Source organism: Tympanuchus pallidicinctus, unplaced genomic scaffold, assembly GCF_026119805.1.
Source record: "Tympanuchus pallidicinctus isolate F22 unplaced genomic scaffold, pur_lepc_1.0 scaffold3, whole genome shotgun sequence".
NCBI classification, from domain to species: Eukaryota; Metazoa; Chordata; class Aves; order Galliformes; family Phasianidae; genus Tympanuchus; species Tympanuchus pallidicinctus.
This window is the reverse complement of record NW_026294747.1, coordinates 22,229,651-22,253,847: the sequence shown is the minus strand read 5'-3', so window position 1 is coordinate 22,253,847 and position 24,197 is coordinate 22,229,651. Positions and strand designations below refer to the sequence as shown.

Here is a 24,197-nt window from a genome sequence, read left to right as displayed (position 1 = left end):
ATACATTTAGTGACATCCTAAACATCTTCATGATTAACTCTTTAGTTAGGTCTGTTCAGTTATCATAGTTTTCCTGCTAGAGGAAATGATTCTTCTCTGAATTACAGTGTCAAAAAATGATCAATTCTGCTTTTTCAACTGTGCTTTTGATAAGGACATTTTAATGAAGAATTAATCCTTCAGTTTTCTAGAATATAAAACCTGCATGTGTGATAAGGGTAAATGTCTTTTATCTCTTTATAAAAGCAAGCCAATGATGCAGAGTTGTCAAATGTACTAAGCAGAAAAGTCCTGATTTTCTAGCTCAGGATGAAGAAACCTCAAATGTGTCAGGGTTGAATATTGCTCTAGTCCTCTGAGGGCCACTTCAGGGTCTTGAGCTTCCATTCTAGAATTCCAATATGGATGCAGGTGGAGTTTATCCAAATCCTAGTTAGTGAGTATTTCATTATGTCCTATGGGAAGTAAATCATTACAGTATGATTTGAGAAAAAAAAAACTCTTAAATGGTTTCATAGGTTTTTTGAACCTATCACACGCTAACTGAATATAAAATATTTGACAAGGAGAATGTATTATTTTTTGATGAAGTACTGAAGTCCTCACCCATTTTTAACTCCCAGACAATTGCTGACACTGACTGATAGATTTCTTGTGTTCAAGAACTGTGAAGTAGAATTGTGAAGTATACACTGTGAAATTTGTAAAGTAAGAGCTGCTTTCTCACTGTAGCTCAGTGATAACACCAGACTTTTCACTTCCACAGTGAGATTGTTACTGTATGTAAAGGCGACTACATTTAGATGTATCTTAGAGATCTCATGTCTGTAAGAAGTTTGTCACTTTCAACTCTTTCTGGTTTCATTGAGGAGTAAGTTCTGAAAACCTCCAAGTTAGCTATGTTACCAAATTAAGCCTTTAACACTGTTGTGTTTGACAAGTTCTACTATTATTTAATATTAAGTAAAACCTATTTCTTAATTTTATGCCTATCTCATTTCATCTAATCTGTTTTGGAATTCAGTTTCTCCTGGACAGTTTATTATTTCCTGTTACGTTATCAAAACATATACTTTTTTTCTGTTGGTCTTGATCAGAGGTTAAGAACATATACAGGAGTCATGAGTACAAATTACTCACAAATTATTTTTCTGGAATTTCAGATACGTACTGGAGTTGGGGTGAATATTTTGTTTGTTTATTTGAAAGTGGTTTCCAACTGTGTATCAAATATATTGTAACACCATACTTGTAGAAATGGCCAAAAGAAAAAAAAGAAAGGTTCATTAATTTTAGTCATTATGGCATTTCCTGATTTCTGAGTTGTTAATCACAGTTGGGATATGCTAAATAACATAAAAGTGATAATTTTTCTCAGTGTTTGTTGGCATAGGTTTTCTTAAGCATTTTCAGTTGCGCAGGGTAAGTTTTCCATTGTATCTCAGGTGTTGAATTCTCATTTATTTTGCATTTTGAGTGTAATTTGTACAATGCAATTGTTATTAGTTACTATTGTTTTACAGTAGGGATAAATTCCACAATTAAAAGCTTAAAAACCTCTTCAGGCAGAAATCTGCAAAAACATGATTAAAGACATCTCATTTTCCAGAAAGGTTCATAAACCAAAGTCAGGATACCACTGTGGATAAGCAAGCAACAGGAAAGAACAAGAGTAGGAAAATGACTGAAACCACAGAAGAACATGATTAATTCTTATGTCCTAAACCGGATAGAGCCATAAATGCCCTTCTTGGTATAAGTGAACAGAAGTTATTCAATTGGCAGAGCTTCATTTGCACGGGGAAAAAGAAAAGAAAAAAAAAAGATGTATCTATATATTCTAAAATTGAATTTAGTACTGTAGCTTCTTTCACAGTAATGAATGTCACCTATTATCCTTGGTTCTTAATTTGATAGCACTGATGATGTCTTAAAGTAAAAGTAGGGGCAAAGGGAGAGAGCCCTGTAGCCCAGTGTGCTTTATGTTTAGGTACCAAATGTGAGCTGTATCTGCATGATTGAATGCACCATGAGATTTGTCTGTGAAGTAATCATTTATTATGCAAACACTAGGACTTAATTATATCAAATTTTATTAAATATGTACATGTTATTACTATTTAAAAGAACCAGTATCATTCTCAGATCTGCAAACTTCTCTCTAGCTTTGAGAGCTGCGGCAGAGCCTGTATTAATGCTAGTCTGAAAGCTGTAAGCTAATGCAGTGTCACTGTGAGTGACACAGCACCACCCTTGAAGGCAAAACTTCATCAGCTGTATTCTTTAGTTACAATACAATCAAAAAAATCTTTCACGACAATAATATATTTGTACATTGCTTATATTTCCCAACTCTGTCCAATTTGTAGGATGGAAGCAAAGAATTCTGTCATGTTTAGGATTCTCAGATGCTGAAAAAGGGAATTCGTACCAGAAACATCTGATGGTAAAGGCCCTTTAGAGGCAGAGAAGGGGGCACAGGAAGCAAAGAGAAAGACGCGTCCATCTCCTCTGCTGATTTTCAGCCAGGAGGTCTTAATATTTTTCTTGCTTAGGGTCCCGTGGCCTCAGTGAGGATAATGCTTCCTATCAGTGACCCCCCTTCCCATCACCTCTCCACTAAACTGGTAGGTCAGCTTCTTCTTGACCTTTTTGACCTCCCCTGTCTTGCCGTAGTTTCTCAAAGCCCGTGCCATCTTCTGGTAGGTCATTTTCTTGCGATTGCCCTTCTGTATTCCCCAGCGATGTGCCAATGCTTCTTTGTGTTTGGAGGAGAACTGGAAAGTACCTTTTTCTTTATCTACCCACCAGATGCTGTCCTTCATGTCTCCACTGCGAAGAAGGTCCAGAAGGAACTGATACAGACGAATCTTTTTCTTGCTGCCTGCAAGAGAGAAGAAAGGCAGTGGAACATTACTATTATTGTGTAGGGTCTGATGGAACAGGAGAATTTGCCAGTCGTGTATTTCTTCAATTTGTTGTATTTATAAGAAGAGACAGTGTTGCACCATAAAGACATAAAGTGGATTGGTATGCCAAGAAGAAAAACTTGAGAATAAGAAATTTCAAAGACCTAACCTTTGTTATAATTTGAAAATACTTGAAAAACATTATTAGTTTGAAACCAATCTGAAACTAATTTGGACAGGCTATACAAGTACCGAGCCATCAGAGCTCAACATTCTTAAAAATCAGTTCCTTAAGCTTCTTGTCTTGTTTTTCACTTCTGTTAGAGGAAAATGGAGTAGAAATGGCAAAACCTGGGGAGAAGCCTGAATACACAAAACGAAAGGAAGAGGTAGGAGTACATGAAAAAATGGTATTTGAGATAACAGACACAACTATGGTGACAAAAGATTCAGAAGACAGGAGAGTGCAAAGGAATCAGGGAAAGTGGAGGTTTGGCAGTGGGATAAAATACTAACACAGTAGTTCAACTTTTTTATTCATTATTGTAATTTTAATGTAACAGCTGCACAGCAAGAAGCACTCTTTTCACTGACCTGTCTCGCCATGCATGATTCCAGGCCCAGGGTCCACGACATCAGTCTCCCCATCTGATACCTCCAGTGGTGGGCTCTGCCTCTCAATATCCTCCTCATCAGAACTGGGCTGTGGTGGAGAGGAGTACTGTAGGCACATCCGGGGCAAATAGGAAACCTTTGAGAGAAAAGAGTAGTAGGAGAGCAAGTAGCAACAGAGAGTAAGGGCATTCAAGAGAAGAATTGAGATGTCAGAGAGAGTTACAGAGAAAGGGGGGGAAAGCAACAGGCATATGAGTTTGTTTAGGTTAACAGTGAATGACTTAGAGGCATTAAAAATAAATACTACGCAGCTAAAAAAACCCTCCACATAACAGTCGACACTTAATCTATATGCAAGGATGCATCTTAAAAAAAGTATTTACAAGAGAAAAGGAGAAATTATAATGTGAAAGTACTTTCCCATATGTTATGTCCTGTGCAAGTGATATTGTCCTCCTTTCCCCATACCTCCTGAGTACCTTCTCTTTCTAGTTTACATACATTTCTTCTTGCTGATAATGGAGATAGCTGTATCTCTTATATATAAGAGAAGATATATATCTATATATCTATAGATAGAGAAGGTGGAAAAAGTTCTACATAATAACAGGTTTTCTAATATGCTAAGAACTTTTTTGAGTTTTGTTTTCTTTCTTTTTTCTGGTTGAAGACAATATATTCCTATAATTGGTGTCCTACCTAATGTATAATGCTGATAATCATATGAATGTTTTTTAAAAATGAAAATTGAAACTCAAGCCTTCTGGATTAAAAAAAAAAAGCTATATTGGTAATAATTGCTTTGAGTATACCTTCAGAGCTTCCAAAACACAGCCAAACTCCTGCTATATAGTGATTATGTACCAAAATAGTTGAGTTTCTGATCTCCATTATCTATCCCCTATTTACAACCACTTTTGAGATCAACTTCCTTTCTGCTTTTTGAAGCTACTCTTTTGGATTTGGCAAAGCTGAACAGTTTTGCCCCAGCATAGTCTCTTTGTCTGTCCTTGGCTCTGTTGTTCAATTCCTTCCTCAGATTTAGTAGCTTCTGACAACACTAAATGATTGTGGGACTGCATTTATCTCTGAGGCCAGCGTTACACATGTCTATCAACTTCTTGTCCTGAATTTCCCCCTTGAGGAGAGAAATAGGTTTACCACTGGGGATATATCATATTGGATTGTGTTCTCTTTTCCTAAGTGGCTATCTGAAAGTTCTCTGTTGATGGGGATTTCTCATCTGCAGAGCTGGCAAGTTGGCTTCTGTGCTAGGGAATTCCCTTGCCCTTACATGGAGGTCTTGTCAGGAACAGTATGGAATACACCACAGCTCTGCAAATTCTCAGTTGCAGTGTGGTTTGTTGGGGCTCATGATCAGTTCCCTATGACTATTGCAGCTCCTTGATGAAGAATAAGAAATAGATAGTCTGAGGGGCAGGGAGTAAGAACCCAATTTCTAAATTAAAAAAAAAATAAAATAAAAATCCTCAAATATAGCAAGAAATAAAATGTGGTTCTCATGAAATGAGCCAGATTGCTAGCCATGGGAGGTGAGCTGCTTTTGAATTGCTCTTCCTTCCCTCCATCAAGACACGACATTTTTAGCGTGATTCCCTCTCTACAGATTTAGATTGTGAGGCACAGAGTGGGTGTTCATTTCATGAGTCATACCACCCACCCGATGTCAGGCTTGGCCAAGTGGTGCTTTTCAGATGAGTTTTGCACCAGTTTAAAATGTCCCAATAAGGAGTGTGCAAAGTGCTGGTTTCAAGGCAGAGCAGCTGGCGGTTAATGAGTTGGCAGATTGGTTGGAGCTGAACACGGCAGGAAGGCCAGGATTGGGTAAGAGTGTGTGTAAGTTTCCTGTCAGATCCCCAAGAGCGAAACTTTAGCCCTCACCACAGAGTCACCTTCAGCTTTTTTACAGTTAAGAGAGCTGTAGCCTCAGTGATAGCAAGGAAAGAAGAAACAATGTCAAGGGGGAAGGGGGAATGAGAAGGTGGGGTGGTGTTTTAGAACGGAGGAAGAAGAACCTGCTGCCTCTGTAAAGACAAAGGCTATGGAAATCTAGAGTGCACTGTGGACCAGTTTCTGCTGGAGCTGGAGTGGGAAAGTGGGAACATGCTATGGAAGATGAACAGCATCTCACAAGGAAAGGAAGGTGCAGAGACTAACCTAAGCACTAAACAAAATTTCCCCATGCTGTCTCTACTTTTCCTTTCTGCTGTACTTTTCTTACACCCAGTTCAGCAGTGCCTCAGTGTAGGTCCCAAGTGCGCTACACAGAGTTGCAGAGGACTTGCTATTTTGTTTGGAAGAGCCAACTTGTTAATACAAATCTGGAGAGAGAAAACTTCTAGCTGCTTTCTGTATTCTGATACCTTCTCAGAATCTGTGGCATCCAGTTGTAGTTTTCCTCCTTCTAAAGCTTTTCACAGTTTTCACAGAATTGTAGAATTATAGACTCAGAGTTGGAAGGGAGCTTTAAAGGTCATCTAGTCCAGCTCCCCTGCAATGAACAGGTTGCTCAGGGCTTGATCCACCCTCACCCTGAAAGTCTCCAGGAATGGGGTATCAACCACATCTCTAGGCAACATGTTCCATTTCCTGACCACCCTCGCTGTAAAAGATTTTTCCTTATTTTCCATCCATTCCTTTCACTCTGCCTTCAAAATAAATATTCCTTTCTTCATTTTCTATTTGATGAGACCATCTGTTTGAAGGTACTGTTGCCCAAAGATTGTTTGTGCTTTGAATTTGATTTGACAAAATAATATTCAATCAACTGAAGATCGGAGAAATACAAGGTCTGTTCTGAAAGTAATGCTTTCTATTTTTTTTATGTTGGCCCACAACATCAGAGGTGGATGTTGGTGGTTTGGCAGCAGCAGAGGATCCGATTACAAAATGGTGTCTGACATGGAAGTGTGTCTGAAACAAAGGTGTGTCACTGAATTCCTCTATGTGCAAAAAATGGCACTAATTGACCTTCACTGATGCTTGCTGAGTGTTTATGCAGATCAAGCAGTGAATGTGAACATAGTGAGGCAGTAAATGGTGTATTTCAGCACTGGAGACAGCAACACTGAAGGGCAACATTTTTCTAGCAATGATGCAGTCATAGGAGCTGTTAAACAATGGGTCACCTCTGCCAATGCATATTTTTATGAGCACAGCATGCAGGCTCTTGTTCATTGCTGGTGAAAATGCATAGTTAATGGTGGTGACTATGTTGAAAAACAGCATTTTTGTAGCTGAGAATTTGGTCTATCGAATAGTGATATTGTAATTTCTGTGGAAATAAATAGGAGGCATTACTATCAGAAAGATCTAGGTTTCTTTGCATGTTTTTCCTTAATTTGCAAAGTGTAATTCTGCACGACAGCCAAGGGTGCAGTTAGTTAACTGAAAAATTCAGCTGAGGAATAGATTTTCCTTCCTGTTTCAATTTCCTTAGAAATGCCTTGAATAGCAAAGTGTTGCCTAGAACTGCAACTGAGATGCACTGAAGTCTGAACTTCAGAGCATGTTGAGCACCACCTGCGTGAGCAACTATAGGTTAAAGTTAAAAAAAAACCAACAAAACAAAGATTCCCAGCTGGTTAGGAAGAGGAGGGTAGTGATGGGCATCTATTAGTGTCTTCTCTCCCTTGGGAGAGAGGGAACACAGTGCTGCAAAATTAATTCTGTGACAGTACTCCTGAGACAAAAGATGACAACTGAGAAAAATGAAAGTGGGTTAAACAGAAGTACCCTCTCTTATTTTTTGGTGGTGTTTCCAAAGACATTTGTAACATAGTCAATTTTTATTCTTTGCCTTTGGTTGGATGTAATGGTTGTTACATGCTAGCTGTTGCACTGAGCAACTGGAAGGACTAGACGATTCCCATAGGCTGATGTTCTATTATTTGTCCTAATTATATATATATATATATATAATATTATATATTTGCAGCTACATCTTATATTCAGTTCCTGATTTTTTTTTTTTCTCAGTCATAGGTAAGAAGTTTGATGGTTTTCAGTAGGTCAGTTTCCTGTTGATCATGTTAACTTACTCAATTTTTAAGTTGTTTATAATTTATACGGCATTTTCAGTTTGAATACTAAAAAAAACCACCCTAAAATAACAATTGTGTGCATCCAGTTTCTCTCACAAAACCTCAGCATTGGCACCGTTACATGCAGAAGGGTAATCGGCAAACAGTTCTTTCTCTGGTCCCGTCCCTAGCCTGTCTTGTGTTGAGCACATGGTGTCTGCAGTTTGTCTGCCCTGGGAAACTCCTTGGTACAAGATAACACAGCTTTCTGCTTGCTACCAGTAATGACATGGAGCACATTCTTGTTGGTCTCCATACCCACTTTGCTCTAATATCTTTGCAATACCACGGAACTCATTAAAATTTCAGCTTTAGTGAGCATGCACTGGCACTCTTTTGCAAGAGGTGAGAAAGTGTGTTTTGGCTCATGATTTAGCTACATTCAGATAAAAACAGAGAGAAGAATTCTTTGAGAGTAGCTCTGCTGAGAAGGACTTAGGGGCCCTCGTTGATGAAAAACTTAACATGAGACAGCAGTGCACGCTTGCAGTCTGGAAGGCCAATGGTATCCTGGGTTCCATCAGAAGATGGGTGGCCAGCAGGGTCAGGGAGGTGATTGTCCCCCTCTACTCTGCCCACACGAGGCCCCAGCTGGAGTACTGTGTCCAAGTTTGGGGCCTCCAGTGCAGGAAAGATGTGGAGCTTTTGGAGAGGGTCCAGAGGAGGGCCATGATGATCCATGGGCTGAAGCATCTCTCCTGTGAAGACAGGCTGAAGGAACTGGGGTTGTTCAGCCTGGAAAAGAGAAGGCTGCAGGGAGACCTCATTGCGGCCTTCCAATATTTAAAGGGAATTTATAAATGAGATAAATAAACTTTTTACAGGGATAGATAGTGATAGGATAAGGGGAAAGCGTTTTAAACTAAAGGGAGATTTACATTAAATATAGGAATGTTTTTAACTGAGAGAGCATTGAAGTGCTGGAACAGGTTGCCCAGGGAGGTTATGGATACCCCAGCCCTGGAGATGTTTGTGGCCAGGTTGGATGGGGCCCCGGGCAATCTGATCTTGTATCTGATTTAGGGCCCTCCTGCGGTGGGGGTTTGGAACTTGACCCTTGAAGTCCCTTCCAACCCAAGCCTCTATATGATTCTATGATTCTGTGAAAACACAAGTAGGCTGGCCATAGTATAAAATCACCAATGACTTGTCTTTACTTGGATTTCTTGCAGCAGGTCATATAAATTTGCAGGGGTCACTTGGAGTTTTTAAAACATTCCTGACACTTAGGAGTTCAGAATACTGCCCAGGAGTCAAGGACAATTTTGCTATTACAGCTTTTCAGGCCCAGTTCCTCTGTAGGATTTCAGAACAGTTTATTGTCATTCCAAATTTTTAAAAAATCTGAATTTCAGAAACCTCCGCAAAGTGCAATGATCTTTTTATGCACATTTTGAGGAACATGGTTTCTCATCATCCGGATAAAACTAAAGTTTAAACCACATTTGTCCTGAGAATGAAGAGTTTTACATCAAGTACTTGTGCAGTAAGAATTCATATAATTCATAAGCAATCTCTTTGGCATAAAATTAAGCATTCCCTGATGTAATCTTTTCCTTGTCCTTAACCATCACCATAATTCTGCATAAGAGTTGGTGACCATACCTGATGGTTGAGTCCAATATGTGTGGTTGGGATTGCAGAATCCAGGACATGCATTTGTTCAATCTCCATGTGCCTGTAGAGCTGCTGCAGCTGGGGAGGCTGTACACTCTGCAGTTCTGTAAAGTGGTTATCTCCAAAGGTCTCAAACTCACTGTGCATGTGGTGTGGATGATACTCCCAGTAATGATCTAAAGAAAATAACAGTTTGTCTGTCATTACAAAAGTAAGAAACATGGCATTTATGTGCCTTTCACTGGTTTCTTCTGCCACTTCTGCCACTCTCCTTTCTGCCTTCTCCATGCCATTCCTGTAGACCTGTCTTTCCTTGGTGACAATCTCTATAGATTTCTGTAAAGTTTCTTTTCCTAGTCTCCAAAACATGTATGGCTGGAAAGCAGTACTTATGCCTCTTTATATAGGAAAGTAATCTTAGAAAGAGCGATGGATTTTGGTGAGAATGTAGCACAAGATACGAAAGATATTAATGCTGGCATCTGTCTTAGGAAGAGACTGTAACAATTCTACCTTTTCATTCTCAAAAAATATCCCAATTTACATATTGTCAGATTGTAGTTACAATTTTCCTCATGTCATGGAAACAAGCAGATGAAAATTCTTTATTTTCATCAACCAGCAAAAAATTGCAAGAGTGCTACACACAAGGCACAGGACTTAGCAACACATTTCTATAATCTGTTTCTTAATTTATTTACTTTTGAGATCAAATTAATTTCCATGCAATTCTCAGTTTTAGATCACTGTTCAATATAAGCTCTCAAAAATTTTCATAATTTTTTTGCTGCTCCAAATTGAAAACTGCTAGAGGAAATTTGTATCATTCCTTGCCATATTTCTCTCTTATATGCAGTAGCTGCAGTCAAATTATGTACATATTTATGTGTACTCTTGTTTAAAATCAAAGTCTTCATGTCCTCTGCTCTCACTAAGCTTGGATCTAGCCTTCCAGACTGTAACTTTTCATACACTGCTCTATGCAACACCAGAATTTCTTCATAATTTCATGTAACTCTTACAGTTTATATCTTACTGTTCCAAGTTTTCTTCTTCTGTATTATTATAAATAATTTCTTCCCTACCCTTCACATATTTTTAAGTTGTTAATATGTACTCTTACAGTCTACTCCTAATAATCACTTTGCCCAGCTGCGTGTGTTTAGTGCTCAGTCTTTCAGTAAAAATCAGTATATTCAGCTCCCTAATTATACCTGTGCATTTTTCTAAATTCTCTCCCAGCTCTTGGCAATGTTCTGAATGTGACGAGCAGAATTAAATATGTTGTTCCAAGTGTAGTTGTACTGAAGTGATAAAGAGAAGAGCAATTGCTTCATTCTGCAATATGGTGTTATTGTGTATGACATTATCTAACGTGCTAGGAATATTGTTTTCTCAATATCAGTTTTGTTCTTTTTCTCAGCTTTGAACTCCTCATCCTTCCCCATTTCCATTTCAAGCAATTAAGTCTAGCCTCACTGGGGATCCGAAAATGGGGATTGTGACTTTGAACATGGCTTCCTTTAGAGGGAGCCCAGTGATATGTTTATTACAAACATAATTGTACTTGGTAACTTGTAGCTTGTAGCTGCCTGTATGGATCAGGCCTGTATTTGGAAGCTCTAGCAGACCATTCACTATGCTAGTGATTACTTTCTTTGTCCTTCCTGCTTTTTGAATTGTGGGTGAACCATGGACAAACCAAACTTCATGTTTAAGGGATGGAAATTTGCGCATAAAAGTACTTGGGGAGCTGCTGTATTACTTTGTAATTTCTTTGTTTTGTTGTATAGTATAGTGCTTTCCATGGGCTAAACATGATTTTCTAGCCCAAAGTTTTAATGCATAATTATAAAATAGCAACTTTTCCTAGCTTAGTGTTAGAGACCAATTTTATTTTCTCTTGTAGAAGGGATTTTATGGATGCAGCATACCCAGGTACTTGTTACATTCAAATCTGTTCAGGGAATAGCAAAGCATGTGAGTATGACTGCACAGATTATCTATCTGTCCTTGCAGGAGGGTTCGGACACTTTCAATCTGAAGCTTACTTGTTTATTTGGAAGTCTGAGCCATACTAACTCATGCTTTTACTTGGTTAATTTACTGAAGAGTTCTTTACTTATAGTCAACCACAGAGACTGATCTACCACTAGCAACCCATATGATAACTTGTAGTGAATTGTGAATATATTGCATGGTTAGTCTATGTTTGTGTTTCTTGGAGTGATTTCACTCTGCTCCTTGTGCAGAAGCTCCTCTGTCAGCTGTCAGTGTATCTTCTCAAAGATCCTTTGAATTTGAATATCTACTGCAGCAAAAGAGGTCAGTTAATAATCATAAGGATGACAAAGCCTAGACAAAACTCTGTCAGGATGTCAACAGTACATCTTCAGCTGTCTGACTTGTAGTAGCTATGGTAGTAAGCAGTCAAGACAGTATATTTCTAACATGCATTGCCATGAGTACTTGTGCATACTCCAGGTAGTCTACCTCTGATTCTTCTTAAATGTTTTTATTAGCAATGACATTTTTGTCCTTACAGGTACTTCTTAATCTGCTGAAGCTTATCATAAGCTTATAACAAGGTTCCTACTGTCTCCAGAATTGTTCTATACTCTTTTGTAGTTTAAAAAAAAAAATAATATATATATAGATCAGTAGAACATTATTTATGCATGTTCATGTTAATTGCTCATTACTGAATTCTTTTTTTTATTATGTGCTGTTGTAAAAAATACAATTATGAGGTTATCAGTGACCACATAATACTAAAATGTTACAAAATAAGTCTGCCAGAAATTACTTCAGCATATGAAAATTGTGACATGAGAAAAATCTTTGTATCTTTCTTAGTTATTGATAGTTTCACAGCGATACTTAGGAAAAAGATACTGTTTTAATTGCATTGAAAATGAAATTCCAAATTCTGTGTTCAGACTCCTCCGCAATTAACCTTCTTGGCTGAGCTATTGCACATTAATAAAATAAAAAATAAATTAATACATAAAAAAATCTAAGTATCTCCATCTGCAGGTATTAAGAGTTGTTTCTTTCCATGTTATTGTTCCTGTTATTTTAACGATGCATAGTAATTCTTTTCAACAACAACAAAAAATTTAAAGTGGAGAGAAGAAAAAATAAAGGAGAAAAAGATTCTAGAAATGGAAAGTGTCTATTATTTTGGTCAAGGAAAATGTCATTAAAAGCCAAGCAATAGCTACACAATGGAGTCATTGTGAGAAATTTCTTATGAAGTGAAAGAGGATGTGAAAAAAATTCTCTCTTATAGAGGCATGGAGATGGTGTTTGTTTTGGTGTTGTATGTAGTGAAAGGTTAGAGGAAGGACAGTCATGAGCTTTAAACTCCCTCTAATGGCACAAGGGATGTTAGACTGTTGGGAAGCAATAGCAGACCTAAAAACATTGTGCTACTATTCGCCATGGAAATAGATTCTTAATCTCAAAATGAGAAACATAACTGTAGTTTCTTGGTCATCCTTTGCCCAACGTAGATTGCTTTGCTCCTGTTTTAACAGATACCATCAGATCCAGAAGCTAAAATATGAAATAGGCTCAGGAGAAGTGTTTTTTATAGAATAACAAGATAAATTTTCATCATGCAGTGCAAAACTGTGCAAGAAATTCCTGAGCCAGCTCTTGAACAGGAAATGCAACAGCTCTGTCAGCACAGCACTTTGCCTCATCTAAGGCATGTCTGTGCTTATGAGTGTGAGCTAGTTGCTGAGTGGTTCTGCCCTGTGCTGCACAGACACTAAATGTGGCAGAGGACTTCTTACACACTACCACAGTGTACGGCTTAGATGTTCCCATTGTGTTTCACTTGTCTGAAGAAACAAACCCAGAAAAAAACCCGTAAGGAAATGAGAAAAATATTGAAGGACACTGCAAAATGTCTACACTACAGGACTGCTCCACGTTGAGTGAAATCCCATATTCCTGAACAGTGTAGCAGTATTATCTCTAATAGCAGGATCATATAAACTCTCACTTTAAATCTGACAAACTTCATTATTTTTATAATATTAAATGTTTGAAAATCCCTAATTCAGACCCAGGAAGTCATGAGAATGTCTTTAAAAATGTGAGGGGATTTTTAAATGGAGTTTGGAGTTCTTTCTATTTTCCATATAGTATTTACGGCTAAGGCTCATGTTTGGACTTTCCTCCGCTTCTACACTGGCTAAAATCCTAACAAAATCAAATTAGAGTTTCCTATATGATCACATTACTCCAGGAGGTGGGAAGAAAATAAAATTCCAGCCCACAAAAACTGTTAAGTTTCATTGACGCTATCAACAAAATGAGCAATGGTCAACATTCAGCTTCAAACAACAGGTGATTTTTATCAAACCAAAGCTGTTTAGTAATAAATTAGAGACAAATGCAATCACTAAGATTGCATTAGTGTTACAAAATATGCTATATTACATTTACGGACTTACTACTGTACAGTCTCAGGACAGAGTGATTGTCTAATACATGATCACTCAAAGTAATTTCTGTCCTTTGTGAAGGCAGGTGTATTTACAAAGTAATTAAACTATAGTATGCAAAATAAATTCAAACGGTGCATGTTATGATCCAACATATGGGTTTTCTATGATGTGTTTTCGGATGTTAGATTGAGTGTTCACTTATGGCAGTGATCCTTTATGTATTAAAGTTAGTCATACACTGCTGTGCTATGTGCACTATGCTACCTGCTCAAGTAGACATAGAGTAAGGGTTGTCTTTAGCATTGTCTTTCAGAAAAGTTTCAGCAGTGCATGCAGCACAGATTTACAGTATAACCCACTGCCATATCTCCTTCACAAAAATAATTTGTTACCAGTGAGAGGGAGAGAGAATCTGATGCTTGAGCAAGACTTTCTATTTAGTTTCTATTTTGTTAGCAGTCCTATATCAGCACAGTCAGGATAATTATTCAGTTTTGCAGCATCTATTAGTATCTGGCACTAGACCTGGAGGCATTCAAGGCCAGGTTGGATGTGGCTGTGGGCAGCCTAGTCTAATGGTTGGCAACTGCCTATGGCAGGGGAAGTGAAACTAGATGATCTTTGAGGTCCTTTTCAACCCAGGCCATTCTACAATTCTATAAAATCTGTATTGTATATATTCTCAGTGATCTCACTGTACCCAAAGCTGAACTCCTCCTCCACAATTCTGTCCTATTTCTTATTTTTTTCAATCTATTCATGTTCTCACCTCTTTTACTTCACCATTATCACTGCAGCACCTTATTTATTCATTTTCCCCATAATTTGTCAGCCATTGCACTTTTATCCACATTGTTCTGAGCATTTACTAGTTGGTAACATCCCTGCACTTCCACATAGCTTTTCTCATGATCCACTACTTGGCTTTTCACTTTGCGTATTTCACTCCCTCTGGTTGCATTGTTGTTCATTGATCTCTTAGATGGTGACTAATTCAGGAGAGCATTTGACATGTATTTGGATATAACCAACTACATTGCAAATCCTGTCATAAATAAAAATTGGAATGAAGTGTTCAGGCTGGGATAAAGTTGCCTCGTGGTGTTGGTATTTTGGAGTCTTTTCAAAATGTATGGGTACTACTTGGGCCATAACCCACAAAGGTGACATTGTGTTTTTGTAGTATTTATTGTGACAAGTAAAATCATGTTAATGATCTGAACAGTGTAGCTTAGGAACAGCCTTCCAGAAGAAAAATTGGGCAGTAAACAGGTGGGATGATAAGACTATGAAAGATGAAGAGGTGTTGCTGCTTTATGTAACCTATATTTAATGAGAGAAATGTCCTTTCCCAGTGCTTTTTCCTACATGGCATATTTTATATTTATTGTTTAATTATCACAATTGCCTTTTGAGATAATAAATGTTATGCTCATTTTATGGATGTGTAAATAGTCTTGGTTTGTACTGTAAAAACCCTGAATTTCCATGTGGAAATTCCTAGGTTTGATGAACGTTACTTCACAGAGGCCACGAGATAACTTATAAAAAAATGAAGTAATTCTTTGTCTCTAGGCCTTAAGAATATTGTTTGTCTTTCCTGAATACAATATAGAGAACAAATTTAGATAGGAATCTTTTTCAGTTTAATGCCCTATTCTGTAACTTGCTATGCTGTGAAATTGTCAGATGCCTTAAATTATGTAGTGATGGATGTAGTTGCTATATCAATAAGAGTCTCTTAGGGAAATTCCAGGTTCTGAAGGGACTGCCACAAGTGATACAGAAAAACGGTGCTTTTCCTTCTTGAGTCAATATTGACCCTGATATTTCCAGGGTGGTGTTGTCAGACCATTGTACTGTGCAGTAGACAAAAGTCACAAAGCAGGACTCTCCCCTCTGCATTGATTTACAGTCCAGTCCTCACAAGATTTGAAAATACGGAAGATACCAAAGCTCTGAAATTGTGTGTAATAATAACGACAATTTATTTCACTTTTAGCTAGGTTTATGTGCAAACAGCAACAAGGAAGTTTTACATAGATTTAGAGAGAGGAAGTACTTGGTTGTACTGGAGGAAGAGTGAAAGTTGAAGCTAGATGTGGCGGCATTCGAAAGAGATCAAAAGAAAGAGAAATATATGGAGCTAGAAAAAGCCAAATGCTGGAGAAACAGAATTAGAATAAAGGCACGGAGTATTGAAGACCTAATTCAAAAAGGAATTGGAGATGGGAGTACAAGAAGAGTAGTATAGTATTGCAAATTCATGTCCTCTGACTTCTGAAACAAGCAGAGTGGTTTTGATTTGCAGAGGAAATTAAAAATGCCCTGAAGATAATGAAAATGGAGATCAAGAGGTCCCACTTTCCTGGCAATACACTGAATGTCCTGGAAGCACCTTGCATCATTTAGTGCTTTTTAAATTCTCTTTCAGAGAAATCAGTGTTGCAATTGCTGGGTTGGAACAGTATTGTTAAGCAGAAGAGGTTAAGGAGAACAGCATGTTGCTAATTTCTGAGCTAATAATATCTCCCTGTAATGTTATAGATTGCAGCAGCTTGTTTGTTCTTTTCCTGAATGTCCTAAAATCTTTTTCCAGTGGTATACCATGAGACCTTATGTTCCAAGGAGATATTTTTTAACTTACCACCATGACTCTCTCCATCGCTGTTGAGATATTGGTAATAGTCATGGGGCTGTCGGTAGAGGTCTGACTCATAGGACACCATATCTTCAGAGGGCTGTAAAGCAAAAAGGAATTTTTAGAACTATAAGCTTAGACAAATTCCTTCAAAATTATAAATTATTCATATCTGTTAGTGAAGAGAAGATGCCAACACATTTTATATTGCCTAGAGAGGGAAGGGGGAGGCTTCAAGTTCTTATTAAAGCAGCAGGAGTAAAATGCTTGACACCAAATAATGTTCTGCAAGAAAAAAAAAAAAAGGAAAAAAAAAAAGAAAGAAATCTGTATCCTTAGATGTGGTGAGAGTTTTCTGCTGTCTGTATAACATAACTTGTTATGTGGTATTGCACAAGCTCTTTATAACCCATCCTTGAACCTCTATCCAGCTACCTTGGACAGGAGGCCCAAGCTAAGATACCACCACACCAGCCCAGCAGAGAAACATTCTCTTCATACTAACAGATGCTTTTTCTTCTTCCTCCTATACACAACAGAGAAAGAAGAAATTTGCCTTGCCTGAGCATGTTATTCTGGGTCTTTTTAAGCAGGTCTTACTAAATTGTGACAATTTGTAGGGGTAATGATGTCAATGGAGAGCTGGAAAAGAAATTTTAGCAAGGCAGTGACCAGCGAAGTTCATGACAATAATTTCTTCCAATCTGAAAAAAGTCCTGTGATGTCAGCAGCAATGTAGAAATGAAAAACCTTCTTGCAACTTGCTCTGAAAGGAGATTATTTCTGAGAGGTACTAATAGAACCATTTTTCTTCTGTTAATGCCTTTAGCATAACAAACTTTAAAGAAAAGGACAAATTTAAAATAATACAATAACTGATAGAAAAACATGTGCATATGTTTATATGCTCATATATTCACCAGTCTTCTGCAAGCTTAGGCTATGGTGACAGCATGCTAGAAATGCAGGTGAGGCTTCTCTTTTTATTACTCCTTTAGATTCTCATGAACAAGAACCCTATGGCATTAGTTGCCATTACGATCCAAATGGAGGTGGTAGATAAGCTGCTGACAAAAGAAAAGGATTTATTTCTGGATATAACTAGATCAGAGTTGTTATTGCTCATTAATTCTTGTCTTTAATTCTTCTATTTGTCAGTTCATTATGTTGGAAATATAGTATTAAAAATTTGTCCATTTTCTAAGAATTTAATTTATATGATGACACTGAAGAAAGCAGATCAAGAAAAAGATGGACTTATTCCCAGAAGAGTAAGATCTTAGAACACAAAAGGTTAGAAAATAATTTTACAAAGTACTTTGGACCTCCATATATTCTTAATGGCAGCTGCATGTTTTATCAGTTTATTGTATTAGAATCTGGCAGCAAAATTGCTTAAAACATCATAAAACATCATGACTTCCACAATATACACACTGCTTGGTCATCAGACCCATGGAATGCTCAAAGCCTCAGGAGCAAATCCATTGCCTGTCTGTCAGCTCCCCATATAACCTATGATGGTAAATAGCTGTTCTGAGAAAATCTTGAGAAAATTATAACTTACAGTAGACAATGTAAGAAAATACACTGGAAATAGACAGTAAGGGAATACTAAAGAAAGGGAGTAAATTATCATTTACTAGTACCACAGCAGGGATACCACTGAAGAGACTCCTCTTATTTCTGGTCTCTAGAAATGATAGGTCCAGTTTCCTTTTCCAAATCAATGTGATTCCAACAAAATTTCCCTTTGACTAGAAGAGATTTAATGAAGAGGGCAACCCACTTTTGGATTTCAGAGGGATGATGAAAGGAGACAAGCAGCACACACAACTCCTCTCTGATGCTTCTGTTTCTACTATTTTCTTTCTACACATTTTCTTTGTGTTCTCTCTAACCATGACTGATTATATGCATTCAGTCTTCCTGATTTCTTACACCTGTGGTGTTTTCTGATCTCTTCAAAGGAAAAGCAATGAGGCCTTGCTTTGCCTTCTTTACAGACCAGATAGGAGGATGACATTCTGAATGGAATTTATTGTCTTCCTTATCTCTGTAAATTAATTCACTCTACTACTCTATATTCATAAATATATGCTTTCTGTTAAAACTGTGTAGCCTGAAGAATGTCACTATGAAATTCCTGCCTTTATGGGATATCAGCCTTCATACTCAGAAATGATCATTTGTCATAATTCAGAGGAAAACACAGAGAGACTTCAACATCCAAATGCAAAATGAGTATCGTTCTCCTTGGAAGGAATGGATGTTAAAAAAAATCACACAAGAGTATATAGAAGAGTATATATACTTGTTTCCTTTCAGTTCAAATATGCTAAACTGTCTGAAATTATACATATTTTCCATATATAAATGCATCCAAAGTTGTAACTCCAATACTAAACAAATTTCCAAAGAAATCAGTGTATAGTCAATTAAGCTTTATTTGCTACATATGAAGTTTCTACTGCTACAACAAAAACTTTACCAGTTATGCTTTTACAGGCCAAAGAGCAGTCCAAAAAAGATAAATGACAAAAATTCAAAAGTTTTAGATATGGAAAAGAATAATTGACTTGCCTAGTTGCATTCCTCCTTAGCTGTCTCTTCTTCCCTAAGATTTTCCAAACTCTTGTATTTCAGTCTAATATATACTTTATCAGCCAATGGTTTCTTTGAAATGGTTTTTTTGAAAGCTGAGAATGAAGTACTTCTACTAATGAAAAGCTTGTTTTACAAGTTCAGATGTATACAGTGACCAGAGCTAAAGGAAGGTGTGTTAAATAGACTCTTAAAAAAAAAACATTTCCCTAATCATTACAGTTCTCATCAAGTGCAGAGATGCAGATACCCAGCATCTTCAAAACAGTCTGCTTTTACACTGATCACTGTGTTTACATACTCTGTGTTGAAAGTCTGGGGCTTAGTCTCTTTAGTATGAATTGTTGGAATTTTCTTGATTTTTTCCTGCTTACTAGTCCATTGGATAGAATATGTATATGTCTGTCCTTATTTATTTACACAAGCTGGACCAATCCATCACTACAAACAATTTGAAATGGCACCATTTTCCATCTTGGTGTCTGATCGTCAAGAGTACATAAATTAATATGGGAATATTTATATTAAATACTTAAATAAGTTGGTCTATCATATTTTCCATGATTATTTTTATCCTATGGAAATGTGGGATATTTTCCTCTATTCAACAGATAAAATATATCCAAGAACCTGTTTGAAATCTCTCTTTGAGTTTTCTTCTTTTAGGTTTTATTTAAAGCTTATTTGTCTCTAGTTGGAAAGAAGAGGTTTCACCCTGTGCTGCCTCTTGCAGTAATCATTACCCACTTTGTCCTTCTCTGGAACCTCCCCACCCACATACATATTTCACCATCTTTCTTACTAATAGCACTTCCATGACATTGAACTATTTTGTTTCACCAGACAAAAAGCAAAGAATTATTTTAGAATTAACTTTTTAACTGATTTCAATGGCCATTTGTTCTATCAATTGTTTTCATGCAAAACAGTGACTGAATGATTTGTTAGCAACTCATAGCTGTGGCCTGAAGTTGATATCTCCTTTCCTGCATGCTCTGAAGTGCAGTATGTTATCTAAAACCATATTCCAACCTAAAGAAAGAGGTCAGTAAACAGTATTTTATCTGTCGCAGACTGTGGTAAATGCAGAGTTGCTTTTATCTTCCTTCTTTGCTCTGGAAACTCATGGGAAAAGCCACAAAACTTATTGGAGAAAGTTTGTTTGGCATTGGTTAAGTGTGATACAGGAGACTCAACTGAATAAAAATCCAAAAATTGTCCTGGTCAGATGATTTCAGGTGATCATAAATTCACTACATGCTTTCATTATTATTCCATCATAACTATTCAATGGCATGTGATACAGAAATACTCTACATGGTTTCCAACAACGTGCTGCTGAGACAAATTTAAGGCCGAGATTCACTATATTTCCTTGGGGGGGGGGGGGGTGAGGGGGTGGGAAACAACAAAAAAAAAAAAACCACAGTATAACTATTTTAGAAAAGATGATTAAAAATGCTAGCAAGATCACTCATTGGGCCAGCCTTACCAGACCACTGGGGTGAAGCAGTTTTGTGGAATAGCAAGTTTGGAGAGACTTTTTTCACTCTCAAACCTCCATACAGAGCTGTGATTTCTACAGTGACCACCTTGGCCCTATTCAAATATATAAATAGAGCCCACTTGGAAGACTTGGGTCCACTTTGCAGTACTCTGCCATACAAATATTCATAGTCTTTGCAGAAAGATGCGTACTCCTAAAATTCTGGAGTAGCGTTTTCCAAAGGAAGGTTACAAGTTTCCCAGCAGAGTTGAGAAGAAGGCAGTTGTTGACCCACCTTCAACTGAAAGGGGAGGGACAGAGGAGGAAAACGTTGCTTCACAGGAACCCCTGTGCAGAAACAGGGTAATGTCTCTTCTCAGAAAAAGTCCCAAGAGGCACAGACATTTATAGTGATGCCATGCTTGGGCTGTAATTCACCCTGCTCAAAGTGCACTTGAAACAATTCTGAAAGTACAAAACACATAAATACTCACTTTTGAATGCATTAATCACAAAAATAAGAAACAAATTACCGAGTGTTCCTTTAAGATGTAATTGTATTTTTACTGCCTGTTGTTTCATTAACCTGACTTCAGCCAGAATACTACTTGCAAAACAAGTTAGAATATAAGCGAGACTATGTTAGATTTTTACTCACAGAATCACAGAATAGCAGGAGTTGGAAAGGACCTTGAGAGATTGTTGAGTCCAACCCCCCAAATTATTCAATGTATGAACTGGAATTCAGTACTTTAAGAAAGAGTACAGGAAAGTTGGCTTTGAGTGGTTGAGTAGACAGAAAATCAACAATAATAATAAAACTGAGATGCTGCTTGCTGGGTAATTGAGGACAAGGTTTGGGTGCTTTTGAAGGGGATTTTTGGTAAGCTAACCAAGTAACATATTGAAAAATCTATAAATTATTGTTTTTCCTGCTCTCAATTTCTTTTTGGGTATTTATGCTGACGTATTTACAAAAATTAAAAAAGATTTTTAGAGTCTTCTCACACTTTGGGTAAATAGTAAATTTTAAGGTCACCACTGATTAACTGTTAGAATAAACAATCTCCCAAATGTAAGAAGCAAGTATTTTTTTCAATCAATATGGATTCCAGACAGAAAAGAAATTCAAATTACCATTTTTTTTTTTTTTTCTGGAGATCTGAAGATAAGGAAATATGGTTTAATCTTCATTAGGTGTGACAGTACAAAAAGCAAACATGATGTGTGTTTTATTAAAAGGACTCTTGACTGGGCATTGTCTTTTTTTCCACATATAGCAAGTACTGTAAGTTATCTACCACATTTAAAAAAAAAACAGCAATTAAAACACTTTATCTGATATCACTCTAGGTTACACAAACTTCATAACATCTTGTTAGAGCCTCTGTCCCATTTTGCTTAGAAATGCCCCATGAAGGTTTGTTTCTCAACGACAGGCTAGTGCCATTACATTTTTCATAAAACTGATCTTCAAACTCATGGTAGAATATATTACAGCAGCATAACAATGCTTCAGAGTTCAAAAATAAAAAATAAATTAAAAAAAAAGATAGAGGTAGCCTTGTTATCATACAGAAGAATTTGTGTCTAACAGAAAATATTGAAAGGCCCAATTAAGCGCAGTGAAGTTTTTCCCTCATTCACCAGTTACTTTTTTACAACAAGTGAATTCAAGAAAATTCAGATTCAGAAGAAGGTGAAGGTAGAGATTAAAATACCATCTTTACAAAGAGCACAGAGTCCAAAAATCTACAGTAGTTAGAATCAGTATTCAGCAACTCTAAGACTGATATAATGTTAAATACACAAATTATATAGGTCTCCAGATTATGAAAAATTACAACTCAAAGCAAGAGTCGGCCTAATATCACAAAGCTGGTACTTGTACTGACTTGCCATATGCATATCATACATAACCAGCATGCATTTAATCTATGAAAGCAAATGGAGATCAAGATCCGATACAAGCGTAGGGAGGAAACGTTAATTTCCCATTCATTGTAATGTTGTCCCAAGATTTATCTATTGACCTGAACCCAGGACCTGAACCATTTTCTCAGCATTACAAATGTAAGCCAAAAGAGAACATTCTCAAATATTAAAATGTTTTTTTGCTTTGTCTTTTGCTACTGAACCCAATGATCCACATTAGAAATAAAGCCCGTATACTCACAGGGGGAATGAGGGGAAATCCTTCCATTTTGCAAGCTTGCAACATTCAGCCAATTTCAGCGTGAATTTTTCTTAATTCAGTTTTCAAACATCCAGAATAACTGACTTGAAAAATCACATGAAACAAACAAAAACAATGAAGAGAAAAAAGAAAGAAAGGAAAAAAAAGAACAAAAGTGAGATCCTTGGACTTCGTGAAGTCCCTTTGCAGTGGTGGATCTCAGGATAGGAGAATAACCCTAACAAGTTTTCATAGTTTGCCCTAATAGGTTCTGAGGTGAACTTCTTTCCAAGTCTGTAGAAGGGAAATAGTCCTTGGGTCTATCAGTGTTCTGTGACATCATCACAGCTCTTAGCCAGTTTGCATAAATCTCATTTCAGGGAGCTGTGGCGCTCTAACAGGAAGTCTGCCCCAGATCTAAAATGGGCAGGTGCTTGCTGTATAATCAGCAACCCAGCGCCTGGGCCTGCTACCAATAAACAAGTGTATGAGTACAGTGGTAAGCTTATGTACTTCCAGCTGTGGAGGAAATAAATGATGGTACTGCTGTCCGGTTTAATGATCACAGAGCCTGACAACTTCTGTGAAGATAGTGCAGTGGCATAGACTTGATTTAATAATAGCCCTGATTGGAATTAAGAGAAAGGAAAGAAAAAAGTATGCAGTTTCAAGTACACATTCTCAAATATTTAAAAAATATATATCTTTTTATTTTTTTTAAACCAGTTTTTAATGTTAAAATATCATTTTCTACAAAACCAAACTGAACCTGTGAGACTTGCTCCATAAAATTTGCTGCAGAGCAAAATTATACGGAGAAAAATATTGTCTACTTACTTGTTTCTTGTGATTTCTTTCTAGGTACTGCAAGGATAAAATAAGTTGGAAAGGAGAAAGCATTAAATGCCTCACATAATGGCTTTACTTATCATAGAATACTGCCTTTGATAGTGAGAACTAGAGAACAAGGTTTATAGACTGGTATCTGAACAGCCAGATGTTGAAATTGCATGTAAAAGTTTTACTTAAGTTCTATGCACAATTTCTTTCCCCTTTCTCTACCTCAGTCAGTACTGCTTTGTCTACACTGAACACGTGCCCTTCTCACCAAGGTTCAATCAGGGGCAAGGGTGAGTGGGTCACAGTGCAGGGTGTAAAGGATGGGGCCTTGCTGCAATGGGAGAACTCTTTCATTCTGCAAAATGTCTTCTTGCTTTGCAATTAGTTACTAATATCTTGGAAAAGTGAAGTTGCTTTCTCTGGGTTGTTCCGCTTCAGAGTATGCCCGTGTGCCACAGGTTCTGCTTTTGAAAGTAGCCTGTTCACCACTCACCTGGGTGTATGTATGAGGGGGAGTTTTAGCCACTTCAAACTTCCTCCGTCATACATTGGTAAAACCAGAGGCTACTCACAAGTTCCTCTCATTCCCCACCCTAAGGAACCAAATAAGCAAACCATGTTAGCAATAGGATAAGATCAAAACACAATGGGAGATTAACTCTTGATGCCCAAGTCTGAATTTCACTGGTATCAGTTGATACATAGCCATTTCATTCTTACATTGCTTGTACCATGAAATCTTGACA

General features: G+C 37.3%; 1 protein-coding gene and 1 long non-coding RNA gene across 5 annotated transcripts in view; one reads left to right on the top strand and one right to left on the bottom strand.

The window, feature by feature from the left end:
* The window catches only part of LOC128086332 (uncharacterized), a 107,303-nt gene that overhangs the window by 54,295 nt on the left and 28,811 nt on the right, over positions 1-24,197 (top strand). The window lies entirely within an intron of this gene.
* On the bottom strand, positions 1,395-22,978 carry SPI1 (Spi-1 proto-oncogene). 2 transcript variants are annotated; one of them, XM_052694883.1, is made up of 6 exons: positions 22,612-22,978; positions 16,352-16,445; positions 9,233-9,420; positions 8,093-8,362; positions 3,504-3,660; positions 1,395-2,884 (listed from the first exon to the last, which is right to left on the bottom strand). In XM_052694883.1, exons 1-6 carry the CDS (start codon positions 22,654-22,656, stop codon positions 2,568-2,570), a joined length of 1,071 nt encoding a protein of 356 aa, XP_052550843.1. In that variant the 5' UTR covers positions 22,657-22,978; the 3' UTR covers positions 1,395-2,567. The 2 variants fall into 2 exon arrangements, with proteins under 2 accessions (XP_052550843.1, XP_052550844.1); XM_052694884.1 differs by lacking the exon at positions 8,093-8,362 and having other exon boundaries at positions 2,036-2,884; positions 22,612-22,967.

Coding starts and splice junctions, on each gene's coding strand:
- SPI1 (XM_052694883.1), bottom strand. CDS start 22,656: ATGTTGCAAGCTTGCAAAATGGAAGGATTTCCCCTCATTCCCCCT. Junction 3,661..8,092: donor AGCGTGCACTGCTGTCTCAT/GTTAAGTTTTTC, acceptor TTTCTCTCAAAG/GTTTCCTATTTGCCCCGGAT. Junction 2,885..3,503: donor AATCATGCATGGCGAGACAG/GTCAGTGAAAAG, acceptor TCTCTCTTGCAG/GCAGCAAGAAAAAGATTCGT.